This window comes from Mus musculus, chromosome 15 (genome assembly GCF_000001635.26).
Source record: "Mus musculus strain C57BL/6J chromosome 15, GRCm38.p6 C57BL/6J".
Taxonomy (NCBI): domain Eukaryota; kingdom Metazoa; phylum Chordata; class Mammalia; order Rodentia; family Muridae; genus Mus; species Mus musculus.
The window spans coordinates 99,714,636-99,730,298 of NC_000081.6; the positions used below are offsets into that span (position 1 = coordinate 99,714,636).

Here is a 15,663-nt window from a genome sequence, read left to right on the forward strand (position 1 = left end):
GGTTCTCTTTGTGTTGTATTCCTGTGTATGTAACCAAGGCTGACCGTAAACTTACTATGCAACTGCCTCCTTCTCCCCAAGTGGAGATTACAGATGTGTGCCATTACAGCGCCCAGTGTAAGAAGTCTGTTCTTTTTTTGTTTTTTTTTTTCAAGACAGGGTTTCTCTGTGTAGCCCTGGCTGTCCTGGAACTCACTTTGTAGACCAGGCTGGCCTCGAACTCAGAAATCCGCCTGCCTCTGCCTCCCGAGTGCTGGGATTAAAGGCGTGCGCCACCATGCCCAGCTAAGAAGTCTGTTCTTAAACCCAGTGTGGATGGCCGCTTTAGTCCTGTGTTGAGTAGATAGGGCTGCCTAGCTGGCTGCTCAGACATCAGAGATGCTCCTTGGGAAAAGCAGGCAATGCCTGCAGTTCTACCTGCTTCCACCAGGGGGCTCACAACCTCCTACTGCACTCCTGCCCAAGAAAGTGTGGAACATTGGATGAGCCACTGCCACATCCTGTAGTCAGCTGAAAAATCTTACTCATCAGTACATTGATACATGCCTTTAATCTCCACGCTAGGGAGGCAGAGGCGGGAGGGTCTCTGAGTTCCAGGCCAGCCAGGATTACAAAGGCACTATTTCACAAAAAAGTGAATAAAATTTTACCCACTGAGCAGCTGGGGGTCTGCTGAGTAGTGTTGTCTGTCTGCTGCCAATCTAGAACATCCTGGCTTCTCTGAGTTGAGAGGGTTAAAAAAAAGGTGTAATCACTGGGTCTAGAGAGAGCGGGTGACTGAGCTGGCATCTGTTTTTACCCAGGCTAATTGCACGTGTAATGAGTGGCCGATGAATCATCAATTCCAAGCAGATACGGCACAGCCTGCTCTTGGAGAGGCTTTGGTGGCACAGACAACTTCCTGTTAACGAGCATTCTCTTTATTCCTTCGTGAATGGCCACGTGCTTTGTCTCTCCACACAGCCTAATAGGATGTAGGGGCAAAGAGAGGCGGGAGTATTTAAGCAAAAACAAGGATCCGTTTCAGGCATAAATGCCCATTCTTTAGGGTTCCTATCATATGTGCCAGGGACAGGAACATCCTTTCTCTTCCACCCCTCGTAATCAGCGCTCCCAGCTGGCGGCCTGGCACCGGAGCCTTCATCTCTGTGCCAGTGTGATAAAGGAGAGGTCTGTGGGAGGCTAGCTCTGCATCAGGCAGAATCTGATAGAAGAAAAACAACTAGCTATTGATTGATTTCAGTGATTCTCCCCATCATTAGAGACTGCCTGGCCGCGAGACCATGATAGGCTGCCTCTGTGTAATCCCCGAGCTGAGAAAAAGACATGCTTCCAATCCTGACCTCCTACCCACTTCTCCTCGCCGCTGGTGGCATTGGTGACACTCCCCTCTAACCTAGTGCTGATTACTGTCCCTGGCCAGGGGCAGCCTGGGGGGGTGGGTGGCAACACTCCATTAGTGGTGTGCCAAGCCAGGAGGTCTGCACATGAGCATACAGTGGCGCCTGCCCTGTGGGTCAAGGTGCAGCACTGGAGGGCGAGAAGCCTGCGCTGCGCTTTCCAGAGTGACTTGGAAACCCGAGTTCCTCCTCTTAGTCAAACAGATGTCTGTGGGTGCCATGGAGCCCAAACTGCTGGATATGGGCCTGCCTTTCTCCCCCTCCCCCAAAGCTACACACCCACACCGGCATCAGAGACCACAGAGCTGCGGAGACATGGCTACCCTTGAGTTTTAGAGGCTGCTGCTGTAACTGGCTTCTCTGGCCCTGTCTAGAGACTGTAACCAGCTGTTTAATTTAAGGGTCCCTGTGGGATAAGCAGAGCCTGAGAGAAGAAATTGAAGGGAGATCAGGCTTATCCAGGAGCATGTGCTGGCCACCACCTTCTGCCCTTCCTGAAGCCTGGAAGGAGTGTGGGTGGGCCACGTGTCACCAGTGGCCTTTGACCTTCCTTCCCTTTAGAGACCTTCAAACGGAGATTATCTGAGGTGAAGGGGCAACCTGTGGGTCCCTGACCTGCAAGTAACCAAGATGACCTTGTTATTTTTAGTTTTCCAAGACAGGGTTTCTTTATGTAACCCCCCCCCCCCCACTATCTGGGAACTCACTCTGTAGACCAGGCTGGCCTCAAACACACAGAGATTCACCTACCTCTGCCTCCTGAACGCCAGGATTAAAGGTGTGCACCACTATGTCCATTTTCTCCCGAGATATTTTAATCCTTGGTCGGGGTGGGGGTATACACCAAAGCAGCCCCTTACTGTGTATGTGGTATTGTAGTATTATTCCCTAGAAGGTGCTCACATCCCTTGATCCTCTCACCCAGAGCCCGTGGTGGAGCTACCATCATGGGACATCATGGGAGTGGAACAGCTGAGGATCTGGGGGAGGCACATGCTAGCTAGCGAGAGCGATGAGGCGTTTGCCTTTGAAAACATCGCTGTTGCTGACGCTAGTGCTTTTTTCTCTCTCTCTCTGAAACAGACTAGCCTCGAACTCATCGAGACCCTCTTGCCTCTGCTTCCCAAGCGCTGGGGTTAAAGACATGCACCACCATGCCGAGCCCTGTCAGTTGCAGTTTATTTCAGTGCTGGAGACTGAAGGCATAGCTGGGGGGGGGGGGTGTGATAGCTGGGGGGGGGTGTGATAGCTGGGGGGGGGGGGGTGTTACTGTTTCTTGACCAGACTCAATACCAATACGTAGGTGGAGAACTAAGCCGAGGCCAAACGAGGGAAGAAGCTGGCCAGCACTGTCAGCTGGGAACTCGAGAGGAAAAGCTGGCCTGGCCTCAGCCTCAGTCCTGTTCTCCACCTGTCTGTCCCCTTTACTACCCTTTCTGCAGGCCAGACTCCTAGTCCCTGGGTGCCAGCCTCTGGGCCACCTCAGGGGCGGAGCTTGGCTGCACCCACGTGTGGTGGAGTTAAATACTCGGAGCCCACACCCGCCGGGGCAGAGAAGCAGCAAGCAGCACCATGGCTGGCAAGAAAGTCTGCATTGTCGGCTCTGGCAACTGGTGAGTGGTTCTGTGAAGGGCAGGGGGGGAGGGAAGGGCTCTCCGAGGGCTGAGGGGCTCCGCGGAGGGAGGCTGGGTGAGCAGGAAGCGGGCAGAGGGTAGGAAATGCCCTCAGGAGCCAGCTGGACTCCTGCTGCCGTCTCCAGTGCTTACGGTACACAGGACAGTCTGTGCCCAGCCTCCCGGCTGTGCCCGCCTGGGCGCTGCACCTGTTCACCACAGGAAGGTGAGCAGAGTGCTGTTGCCTTCCCTGCCTGAGAAGCTGCCTGCGCGGTGTAGGGAAGGCTAGCCCACCTCCCCAGCAGCAAAGACTGGATAGATTGAATCTTCTATTGCCAGTTGTGGGAGACACATTCATCATAGGGGACCAGGGTGGGAGTAGGGGGGCGGAGTGACGTGAGAGTGAGAGGCAGGAGGTAAAAAAAAATCCAACAAGCTTTATGAGTTCCTCCCCCTCCTCCCTGTCACCCTAGTCCACTTTCCTGTGTTTCCTCTCCCGCCAGGGGCTCAGCCATTGCCAAGATCGTGGGTAGCAATGCAGGCCGGCTGGCACACTTTGACCCACGGGTGACCATGTGGGTGTTTGAGGAAGACATCGGGGGCAGAAAGCTAACTGAGATCATCAACACTCAGCACGAGAATGTTAAATACCTGCCAGGGCACAAGCTGCCCCCCAATGTGGTGAGCTCCAACTCGATGTGAGAAGAGAGAGAGAGCGAGGCAAGGAAAGGGTATACTCAGTCAACACGCAAAAGTGACTTCGAGGTGCCTCCTTCCCAGAGGAGGGGAGGAGGCCACTGTAGGCGCCCGCTGGCTTGGTGGAGCAGCAGGCGGGGTGCTCTAGGCCTGGAGTACCCCTCCCCCATTAAGCCCCTATATTACTCTTTTGGAATCTTTCTGGAATCTGAATGTACCACCCCTTAGAGGTGCTAGGTGGAAAAGAGGGGTCTCCATGGCAACCAAAGGCTGGTTCTCAGGCTCCCGGACTCGGGGTCCAACTTCTCCTGCCTGCCCTGAACTCTAACCCTGTTACTCATTCACTGGTTATTAGCAGATCTGAAGGCTGATCATTGGACTTTTGGTCTTTGGTCAAATCCATATGGCATTCTCCTCACCTAGAAAGGGGGGACAGAGAGTCCGCAGGGAGACTGGGGCTCCCACTGCCAAGTTCGGGCCCCTAAGACGCAGCAGTGATGAAATCTTAGTTGGCCTCTTCCCCCTGCCAGGCCTAGGCTGCCTTTGGCAGTCTTCACTGACCCATAGCCAAGGGCTAAACGTGTGGCAGCGTGGAGGCAGGCGTGTTCTAGGAAGCTTCAGTGCCCCAGGAGAGCTGGGGACAGGGAACACAGAAGTTCTGATAGTTCCTGTTAAAGTCTCAAAAACCCTCCCTCCCCTAACACTGGCTTGGAGATCTTCTGCAAGGGGGTCCCCTTGGGACTAGGAGAGGTCTACCAGGCACACGAGAGCTTCTGCTCTCCTTCACAGGTGGCCATCCCAGACGTGGTCCAGGCTGCAACAGGCGCTGACATCCTGGTTTTTGTGGTACCCCATCAGTTCATTGGCAAGATCTGTGACCAGCTCAAGGGCCACTTGAAGGCCAATACTATTGGCATATCTCTTATTAAGGTACCAGAGACGCTTTGGCATGTTTGGGGGTGAGGTGCAGCTAACTTTTGTGGGGTGTGGGGGTAGATAGAAGAGCACATAAAAGAATATACAGAACAAGACCGACAACCCGGATGGAGATGGGAGGGATTGGCTTTGGAGAGAGTAAAGAAAGCAGTTGGGGCTGGGCGTGGTGGCACACACCTTCAATCCCAGCACTTGGGAGGCAGAGGCAGGCTGATTTCTGAGTTCAAGGCCAGCCTGGTCTACAGAGTGAGTTCCAGGACACCCAGGGCTACACAGAGAAACACTGTCTCGAAAAAACAAAAAAACAAAAAAACCAACCCCCCCCCCCAAAAAAAAAGCAAGCAAGCAAGCAAGCAAGCAAGCAAGCAGTTGGGGCTGAAGTATAGCTTAGTGGCAGAGAGTTTGCCTAGCATGCATGAGGTCCCGAGTTCAATCCCTAGCAATCTCCCCAGAAAGGGGAGGGAGGAGGGAGGCAGAAAGAAAGACAGAAAGAGAGAAGGAGAGGGAGAGGGGATGAGGGGGGGTGTCAGCTGCTGGGCTACTTAACAAAGACAAGATAGCTTTGGAGGCAGATGTCTTAGAAAAGAAGTGGGTTGGGGTGTCTAGGGGGTTCCTTGGGGGTATAAGGAGTAGAATGCTTCTAAGAGGTAGGCTGGATAAGCCGTGTGTGGGTGGGAGTTTGCTGAGATGGGTTGGTCACTGCTGTCTGCTATGCTCACAGCAAGTCTGGGCTGGGTAGGATTGGGGCAGAACCTCTGGAAAGGGGCACAGATGGGCCTGAAGGACAGCTTACCTGAGCTCCACCCTCTGCCCAGGGGGTAGACGAGGGCCCCAACGGGCTGAAGCTCATTTCTGAAGTGATTGGGGAGCGCCTTGGCATTCCCATGAGCGTGCTGATGGGGGCCAACATTGCCAGCGAGGTGGCTGAGGAGAAGTTCTGTGAGACGACCATCGGTGAGATTTCTGTACACACCACACAGCCCCAGCTGCTGCCCAAGCCCTTAGCTATCGGTCCCTCCACAGCAGGGAAAGAAGAAAGCCTCAGAGGGGAGGGGAAGGAAGGGGAGGGGAGGGTGGGACATCGGGGATGGGGCTGTGAGTCTTGTTTATGTGAGGGACAGTTGAGTTGTTACTTTGTACCATGCACCTGTTGTCCCAACTTCTCAGGAGACTGAAGCCCAGGAGTTCTGGGCCAGCCTAGGCAACACAGCAAGAGTCCAACAGACCATCTTAAGGATCAAAATAAGAGGTTGTCCCTCCAAGCTTCACCCCTTCTCTACTTTAGGCTGCAAGGACCCGGCCCAGGGACAGCTCCTGAAGGACCTGATGCAGACACCCAACTTTCGCATCACTGTGGTACAAGAGGTGGACACAGTGGAGATCTGTGGGGCCTTGAAGGTGAGAGGATACGGAGATGGCTTTGGAGTGAGGAGAAGCCCGCCAGCGGGCCCAGCTGAGCTCTTTCAGGTTGCTGGAACCAACTCTGGCATTTGGGCAGCATCACCACTGCCCCATTCAGAGCAGGGCATCCAGGCTTGCTGACTCTTAACCTTAACCAGTCAGCAGTGGGTCCTTCTTCCTCCACCCCCCTTAGACCTCCTCTGAGATGGATCCAGCCCTGAGTCTATGTGATGGTCCAGTGTGAAGAGATGTCAGGGTAAAGAGCTTGTCACACAACAACAGGGAACAGATGGCCAGAACTATAGTGGCACATGCCTTTAATCCCAGCACTCGGGGGACTCAGGAGGGAAGGCAGATCTCTATGAGTTAGTGGCGGGTCAGGGACTACATAGTGAGGCACTGTCTGAAAAGAAAAAGGGGGTAGGGGAAGAGTGACTCTCACAGGGAATGTCAAGAATAAATATGAGATAGAAATTAAGAAAAGGTGCCAGGTGATGGTGGTGTGCACTCTTTTAATCCCAGCACTTAGAAGGCAGGGGTAGGCAGATCTCTGAGTTCAAGGCCAGCAAGGCTAGGGAGATGATTCTGTTGGTAAAGAGCTTGTCACACAAGCCTGGTGAGGACTTGATCCCCCAGGACCCATGCTGAAAAGCTAGGCTCAGTGGTAACTCCAACAGTGAGGAAGCAGAGGGGTGAGGTTCCTGCAGCCTTCTGGACAGAGAGTCAAGCTCAACCAGTGAGCTCCAGGTTCACCGAGAGATGCTATCTCAAAACCAAGGTTTTCTGGGCATCGTGAGGTACGCTTTTAATCCCATCACGTAGGAGGTAGAGGCAGGTGGTTCTCTGTGAGTTTGAGCCCAGCCTGGTCTACAGAGATTTCTAGGCCAGCTAAAGTTATATAGTGAAACCCTGTCTGGCAAATTATTATTATTATTAACAACACTGGAGAGGAAAACCATGTCAATCACTTCCACACATATAAGCTCACAGATATATCTACACACACACACACACACACACACACACAAACACACACACACACACACACACACACACACACGCGCACACGTGGGTGTTGGGAAGGCACACACCACATGGGAAAGCAGGAAGCAGAGATCTTGGTTTAAGAGGAGGCTACATGGTTCATTGATGGGTTTGCCAAGGCTGATACATGCAGCATGGGGAGGTGCAGAAGGCTCCAAGTGGAGCCTCTGGAGAGGCAAATTTCTCACCTGTGTCTCTACTCCTCAAAGAATATAGTGGCCGTTGGGGCTGGCTTCTGTGATGGGCTTGGCTTCGGTGACAACACCAAGGCGGCGGTGATCCGGTTGGGGCTCATGGAGATGATCGCCTTCGCCAAGCTCTTCTGCAGTGGCACTGTGTCCTCGGCCACCTTCCTGGAGAGCTGCGGGGTCGCAGACCTCATCACGACCTGCTATGGGGGGCGGAACCGCAAGGTGGCAGAGGCCTTTGCTCGAACTGGAAAGGTAGGCAGGGAGATGTCAAGGTGGGGGAGGGGTGATGTGCGGGGCAGGTATTCCGGCAGCCAGACCCTGTCTCAGATGGACAGTGACTGACTGGAATGTGGCTCAGTGGTAGAGCACTTACCTATGCAGAGTTCGCATGAGGCCCTGCGTTCAACCACGGGAATGGAGAAATTGTTTGGAACAGGGGCCATTACTCCTTCACCCCCTCAAGATCCCACTTCCCACCCGACCTTGCTGCTCACACAGCGCCCTCTCCCACTTCCCTTCTCGTGGCATCCTCTCCACAGTCCATTGAGCAGCTGGAGAAGGAGATGCTAAATGGGCAGAAGCTACAGGGGCCCCAGACAGCCCGGGAGCTGCACAGCATTCTCCAACACAAGGGCCTTGTGGACAAGTGAGTGTTTGCCAGCGCCCTTGGGGGAGGAGTCACAGGTTGACTGCCACCCCTTTCCCCATCCTCTTGAACCCCACACAACCTGTGCAATGGACAGAGAGAGCTTGGAGTGTCTGGGTGCCGAGTATCTTCAGCCAGTCCACCCTCTTTCCACTAGCTGCTCAGCCCCTTTTGCATGGTCTCCCCTTTCTTGGCTCATGGCTTTGGATATAGGGAATAGCCAAGCGGGGATGATAAGAAACAACTGGCTTAGTATACCAGTATATAGAACATAAACTACATCTTTGCTACTTTATCATACTGGACCCATTTTACAACCGGTGACACTGAGGTCCAGAGAATTGAATGGTTTACTTGTTAAAAACCAAACAATATTTAAAGCCTGCATGCGACTGAGTCAAGCAAGTGCAGAATGCTAAAGATCAGAGTGGATGGCAACCTGACCCCAAATCCCAGGGCCAGGAATTCAGATTCCTGGCAGGTAGCAACAGAGAGCTGGCTTCTGGCTGAACTCCCACTGCGGGAGGCTAGGGAAGTGGTGAGCTAGCACTGAGTCTGGACCTGGGTGGGCATGCATGTTGAGGGTGGACTGTGTGTAGGGAGTGAAGCTGAGGCTCTTTTTCTCTAGGTTCCCCTTGTTCACTGCGGTGTACAAAGTGTGCTATGAGGGCCAGCCAGTGGGCGAATTCATCCGCTGTCTGCAGAACCACCCGGAACACATGTGAATGGGGCCAGGGCCCAGGACAGGCAGCCCCTTTGCCCCAACGGAGACAAGCGGAAGGAAGCACGTGACACCCGTCATCAGGACTGTCTCCAGGACTCCCCATCTAGCAGAGTCCTCTCTGAAGGACCCTGAGGACAGGAGGCTGCGGGGCTCAGCTACACACCTAGAGATGCTCGCCACAGAATCCACACTTCCTTGCTGTCCTCTGGGAAGTGTAGAACTAAGCCCCAGTGGTGCCTGCTCCAGGGGTGGGGTTGGGGGAAGGGAAGGCGCCAAGTCAAGGGCTGCCGGTTGCTGCCTCACACACACTGGGAACCGGTCCCAAGTCCCATTAAGTGACTGAAGAAGCACTTCAGCCACAGGAAAGATGGGGCAAAGGCTGCCAAGGGAAGGGTCTGGATGCCTGAGCTGACACAGACCCCAGAGACCCTTTGGCCGACCTCTGCCAGGCCCCACACAACATCAACGATCTCACTGTTTGCTAACAAAATACAAAGCTCTCAAACAACCCCACTCTAACTTCTCCTAGCAACACTTGCTTCCTCAGAAGCCTCTACTTCCCCCTCCCCCAGGCTACTCTGGCACAAGAGTTGCTCTCCACAGGCATCTCTGGCCCTGGGGCGCTCCATTCTTCCCAGAGACTTCCTGGTTCCTGGAGCTTTGTCAGGGCCTCCCCACCCTGTGTGACCTTTCCCAGCTTTCCCTTGCCTGCACCCAGCTGCCAGCACCCTCTTTGGGGAGCAGGAATCTAATCTGCTGACAGAGCTACACTCTTTTCACAGCAGGCTCAGATGGCTCAGGCTCCCCTGACCTTCCTATTTGTCCACCTCCCCAGTCAGGAGCTCCGGCCCCGGCCAGCCCCTCCTACTGCTGACCTTTCTTCTCAGGGTCCTCCCCACAAGGCCGCTTCTCTCTGCAGTCACCACCAACTTCACGTCTAACAGAATGTAGGATTTATAGTTTATCGTCCTCAGGGCTGTCAGCCCATATTCTTGACTCTGCCCTTTCCTTTTGCCCAAGTCGTTCTCACCCAGCCTGGAAGGCCACCCGGCATCTGTAGGCTTAGAACTAAGGAGCAGCTCAAAGGTTCAGTAGGTTTCCACAAGGGTTGGTGGGTCCTAGTCCAAGGCCAGCTGTCCTCGGAACAGAACAAGGTCCTCGCGAGATCGGACCCACACACCTCAGGAGCTGGGGAACTCGAGGGAAGGACAATTGAAAACTGCCTGCCCTGGGGTGAGGGAGATCAGAGGGGGATGGGAGACTGCTTTGCACTGGCCCTGTTCCAAAGTTGGGTGGCAGCAAGAGAATGTCACAGATCAGCAGCCTGGAGCGCTAGCTATAAATAGCTGGAGGTTTCTCTCTCCACCAGGGGTCTCCATTTCCTGTGTGGCAGCAACTGGGACACCGTGGCTCTGGCCAGCTTGATATTAAACTAACACATTAAGGTGCCAGGTCCCTCTCTGCTCCTAGCCTTTAAGAATTCCGTCTTAGTGAAGGTCAGAGCTGTCGGGTAAGGGGAAGAGGGGGGGCCCTGTCATCGATCCCGACTGGGCTGGAACCCTCCCACGCATGACTCAATTCAGAGCTGTTCCCCGGGAGACTGGGGCGGGATGCAGACAGATTCCAACACCTTAACCTATGTTTGCTCAGTCAGTCAACTGTGAATCTGAGGTCTTCTGTCAGGCCACTTGTCTACCCAATAAAGTGTGGTTTTTCCAGAAACTGGAAGAGTTGGGGGAGTTTATGTGGCAGTGTGTGGGGTCATGTATCACTGCATGCATGTTTTACTCAATGTAAGACAAGAAGTGGAAAAAATCATCCTTGTTTAATAGCAGCCACACTCGGGCATCAATCGGCATTGGCGTCCACTCTGCTCACAGCCCCCACCTCCACCCCCCCACCCCACCCCCGTCCCCTTTTGTGCTTCGTATCCCCTCTTCCACCCAAGCTGTCAGCCAGTCTTCCCAGCGCTTCTTACAGGGTCTGTCACGTTGCCTGCCTACGAGGAGGTCGCGCACAAGGCAGAAATATTAGCGAGTCACCCTCCCATCCCCCGACTCACCCCCTACACCCATTCTGTGGCCTCACTAGTGCTGGTCCAGCTAAGGTCGGTTCCTCCGGATCACCCTGTAAAGGGCCGCTCCAGGCGGTAGGGGGCGCTAGGCCCATCGCTGGAGAATTCCGAGGATCTACCTAGCTACAGTTTACGTCACTGAACTTAGACTGCGGATTGGCTAATTCTGAGCTAAAATTTTTCCCGTTTTCCAAGGAGCGCTCTTGATGGACCAGAACCACACCCCCCAGAATTCAATGGGCCTTTCCGAGAGGAAGGCTAGACTGAGCGTGCGTAAGAGAGAGGTAGAAGCCGGAAGTTCAAGGCTGGCTCTCGCTTTAGTGGGCGAGTTTTCGCAGGGGGTGTCGGGTCCGGAGCGGGGCTGAGCACCAGTGGCTGAGGAGCTGCGCGTTGGTGACTGCCTCTTCCTGCCCTGCGGCGGCCGCGCGACTCTGCGAGTGGCAGACTGAGCAGGCATCGCTCTGACGCGGCCGAGTTGCAGCCTCCAGGTAGGCCGCGGGCCGGACGGCCAAGCGCACTCGCCCTCCCCCCACGCTCTCCTGCTCGGCGCACCGCGCCCCCTGCTCCCCGTGTCGCCGCTTTTCACGCTGTTCCCCTGCTCCCCGTTCCGAGTCCCTGCTGTCCCCTGTGCCCCGCACCGCGCTCCCCTCCGCTCCCCTGTGTCCCGCACCGCGCGTCCTCGGCCTGTGCCCTTGAGAGCGCGCGGCTCCTAGTCCCTGCGCTGTGCTAGCCCCTGCTGGCTCCCCGGCTGTCATAGTCCGACCGCCTTCCTGGTGTGACTGCGGCCTGGCTGTCCTCCCTTCTGAAACTGCTCGCCTCAACCCCAAAGCTCCTCACGGTCCCTCAAAGCCACTTATTTCTCTGAGGTCCTCACCACCTTCTCTGATCCTACAGAATATGGGGTTCATAGCTTACCTTTCTGGGCTCCGTTAGTCAGAAGTTGTTTTCTGCGGACACCAAGTCTCTCCAAAGAGGGCTAAATGACAGAAGCTGGGGTGGTTTTAGGGCTTTGATCCTTATTTGTTTTGTAAAGGATGCCCATCAGATGAAAACCTTCTGCCAGTCTCAAGAGTTTCTTTTATTTCCAAAGTTAATCCTTGTATCTGGGCTTCTAACTTCAGGGTTTTATTGTTTGTTTTTGAGGTTATCTCGGATTTGCTTCTTTTTGTTTCACACCCCCCCCCCGTTTTTTTGTTTTTTGTTTTTGACAGGGTCTCATGTCCACATCCTGAGTGCTGGGATTTCCAGCATATACCACATGCTCTGTTTAATGCAGTTCTGGGGACTGAACCTCTGGCTTTGTGCCTGCTACACTGAGTTACATCCCACTTTAAATCATACTCAAATCTTCTCTATCAGTGAACAAGGTGAAATTAGCTTTTCACCAGGGCGAAGTGACTCTGGCACTCTACAGGCAGGATCCCCCAGACACACACATCCTCAAGTCTATCTTCAGGTCCTCTCTCGGGAGAATTTCACTACCACAATAAGTAGCCTGATTAAAATATGGTTCTGAGGCTGGAGAGATGGCTCAGCAGTTAAGAGCCTTGCTGTTCTTCCAGAGGACCCAGGTTTGATTCCTAGTATAGTCTGGGTGGGCTGGTCACTTTTTTTTTTTAAAGAGATTTATTTCTGGATTTTATGTATATGAATACACTATAGCTGTCTTCAGACACACCAGAAGAGGGCATTGGATCCCATGACAGATGGTTGTGAGCCACCATGTGGTTGCTGGGAATTGAACTCAAGACCTCTGGAAGAGCAGTCAGTGCTCTTAACCACTGAGCCATCTCTCCAGCCCCGGCTGGTCACTTTTTAAGCACAAATAAGGAGAGCCTGTGTTAGCTCTGATGGCATCGCATCATATACACCTGTTTCCGGCCTTCTGTACCTCGGGTGTAGATGTTTTGAGTCAGAGCTCTGAAACTGCCATGCTTAACTCTTTTTTTTTTTTTTTTTTTTTTTTTTTTAAAGATTTATTTATTTATTATATGTAAGTACACTGTAGCTGTCTTCAGACACTCCAGAAGAGGGCATCAGATCTCATTACGGGTGGTTGTGAGCCACCATGTGGTTGCTGGGATTTGAACTTCGGACCTTCGGAAGAGCAGTCGGGTGCTCTTACCCACTGAGCCATCTCACCAGCCCCATGCTTAACTCTTTTAAGAGCAGCCACACAGGAGTCACCAGCATAGGATGCATCCGTGAAGATGAAAATAAGGAATGGCTCTCCGGGAAGGAGGAGAGGCCTATCCTGCAGACCAACTCCAATCTGTCTTTGTAGGGGAAGACATGCCATCTGCCAAGCAGCTAGCCGATATCGGCTACAAGACCTTCTCTGCCTCGATGATGCTCCTCACTGTGTATGGGGGTTACCTCTGCAGTGTACGAGCCTACCGTTACCTCCAGCTGCGCAGTGCCAGGCGCCAGGCTGCAGAAGAGCAGAAGACCTCAGGAGTCCTGTAGAGCAGCGAGGCGTGAGGCCTGCGGCCTGAAATGGAAAAGATTTTCCTGCATGTCAACCCTGGCAAGAACTAGGCCCCCATGCCTTTCAAACCTGCTGGGCTAAAATGCCTTGGTTTCTGTAGTGCTACTAGCTTGTGCCGTTCTGACAGTTTATGGAGGCCATCAAGTAAATGGGAATGTGAGGGTGAGGTTTATTACAGAGATTAAATATTTTGCTTTGTTTGTGTTTTAGTGGTTCTGTGTACCCAGAGAGTAAATGGATCATAGAGGTGTGGCTTTGAGTTCTCTAAAAGCTTGGTCTCTCTCTTTCTTTCCTGTTTTGTTTGTTCAAGACAGGGTCTATATAGCCCTCGCTGTCCTGGGACTCTATAAAAGACTAGGCTAGCCTGAACTAAGAGAGATCAGATCCTCTTGCCTCTGCCTCCCAAGTGTTGGGATTAAAGGCCTGCACCATCATGCCTGGCAGTATCTTTCCTACTGCCGTAAAGAAACCATAAAAAGTTACCTCACGGAAGCATTTATTTGGGGCATATAGTCTCAGAGGGGTCCATGACCACCACCGTGGTGGGAAGCGTGGCAGCAGGCCAGCAGCCATGGCCCTAGAGAAGTGGAGAACTTACATCTGATCCACAGGCACAAGGCAAAGAGCTAACTGGAAATGGCGGGTTTTTAAAACCTCAAAACCACCCCCCTGGTGACACACCTCCTCTGGTAAGGTCACACTCCCAGTTCTTCCCAAACAGTTCTACCATTTGGGGACCAAATATCAAATTTATGACCATATGGGGGGCTATTCCTTTTTTTTTTTTTTTAAAGATTTAGTTATTTATAACAGTTAAGTACATTGTAGCTGTCTTCAGACACCCCAGAAGAGGGCATCAGGTCTCATGACGGATGGTTGTGAGCCACCTTGTGATTGCTGGGATTTCAACTCAGGACCTCTGGAAGAGCAGTCAGTGCTCTTAACCACTGAGCCATCATCTCTCCAGATCCTAGGGGGACCATTCTTATGCAAACCACCACACTTGGGTTTCTGGACCTTAGTTTTCATCACCCCATGAATGTAGACACCTAGTTTTAGCAGTAGTATCAGGGTGTAGGATCATGGAGAAAATCTGCCCCAGCATTAGTGCATTTGCCTAAATTTTTCGGTCAGAGAAGACCACAGAGCTTTGTGCAGGCCATATGTAAACATGCCCTCTACTACTGAGATGCATCTTGCAGTGACCCTTCTGCCTCCGCTCCTCGGGTGTGGAGATTGCAGTTGCATTTTTGTGCCTGCCATATATCTTTATGAGTTTCTATATTACAAAACCACACCTAACAATACAAAGAAGGACATGAGAGCTCTGGCAGAGGACCCAGGTTCATTTCCCAGCACCCACTGGCAATAATGAACCATCTGTAATCCAGTCCTAAAAGATCTGACTCCCTCTTGTGGCTATCATGGGCACTGTATGCACATGGTGCAGATACACATGCAGGAAAAACACCCGTACACATAAATCTTTAAAAGAATTTTAATTAGCTGGGCAGTGGCAGCACACACCCTTAATCCTAGTACTGAGGAGGTGGAGGCAGGTGAATTTCTGAGTTCAAGGCCAGCCTGGTCTACAGAGTGAGTTCCAGGACAGCCAGGGCTACACAGCAACCCTGTCCCTAAAAACAAAGAGTATAAATAAAAAAGTACAATTTTTAAAAAAAGATTTCTTTGATGTATGAGTCTCTGTCTGCATATGCACACACATGCCAGCAGAGGGCATCAGATCCCATTACAGATGGTTGTGAGCCACCATGTAGTTGGTGGGAATTGAACTCAGGACCTCTGGAAGAGCAGCCAGTGCTCTTAACCAATGAGCCATCTCTCCAGACCAACTTTTCCTTCTTTTCTTTTTTTTTTTTTTTTTTTTTGGGTTTTTTGGTTTTTCGAGACAGGGTTTCTCTGTATAGCCCTGGCTGTCCTGGAGCTCACTTTGTAGACCAGGCTGGCCTCGAACTCAGAAATCCGCCTGCCTCTGCCTCCCGAGTGCTGTTTTCCTTCTTTTTAAAAGATGTCTGGCTCATGGGTCTATACATTGCAGTGCACAACCCATCAGAGAGAAGCAGGCAAAACCAGTTAAGAGTGTAAATATATTAGGATATCTTGGACCAAGGTACAGCTTGTCTAAATAGTGACACTTGCTAGGTATGATGGTTCCTGTCTTTAGTTCCAGCACTAAAGGAGGCAGAGATAAGGGGATCTCTGAGAGTTCCAGGCCAGCCTGGCTTTACAGTACAACTCTGTCTCAAAGGCAAAAAAAAAAAAAAAAAAAAAGTAGGGCTGTCTACTAGAAGCAGCAGGAAGTAGTATTCATGGTTCGAACACCAGTTGGCTGCTCTCAGGATGGCCATCTCAAAGAATAAAAGATCAGCTTTCAGTATCTCTTTTTAAAAAAACATACACGTCCATGTTTCTGTAAAGGATGTAATGAA

General features: G+C 52.4%; 2 protein-coding genes and 1 long non-coding RNA gene across 3 annotated transcripts; 2 read left to right on the forward strand and 1 right to left on the reverse strand.

Moving 5' to 3' along the window:
• Positions 1-898: 898 nt before the first annotated feature.
• Positions 899-9,839, reverse strand: Gm16537 (predicted gene 16537). Its single transcript, NR_155353.1, has 3 exons — positions 9,682-9,839; positions 7,279-7,525; positions 899-1,204 (listed from the first exon to the last, which is right to left on the reverse strand). It is a non-coding gene; the product is annotated as a predicted gene 16537 (long non-coding RNA).
• Gpd1 (glycerol-3-phosphate dehydrogenase 1 (soluble)) lies at positions 2,952-10,379 on the forward strand. The gene is made up of 8 exons (NM_010271.3): positions 2,952-3,013; positions 3,517-3,694; positions 4,499-4,639; positions 5,461-5,599; positions 5,931-6,043; positions 7,300-7,533; positions 7,821-7,927; positions 8,556-10,379. The coding sequence occupies exons 1-8, from the start codon at positions 2,973-2,975 to the stop codon at positions 8,650-8,652; spliced, it is 1,050 nt and encodes a 349-aa protein (NP_034401.1). The 5' UTR covers positions 2,952-2,972; the 3' UTR covers positions 8,653-10,379.
• Positions 10,380-10,982: 603 nt separating this feature from the next.
• On the forward strand, positions 10,983-13,501 carry Cox14 (cytochrome c oxidase assembly protein 14). The gene is made up of 2 exons (NM_183256.3): positions 10,983-11,213; positions 13,010-13,501. Exon 2 carries the CDS (start codon positions 13,018-13,020, stop codon positions 13,189-13,191), a length of 174 nt encoding a protein of 57 aa, NP_899079.1. The 5' UTR covers positions 10,983-11,213; positions 13,010-13,017; the 3' UTR covers positions 13,192-13,501.
• The last annotated feature ends 2,162 nt before the right edge of the window (positions 13,502-15,663 follow it).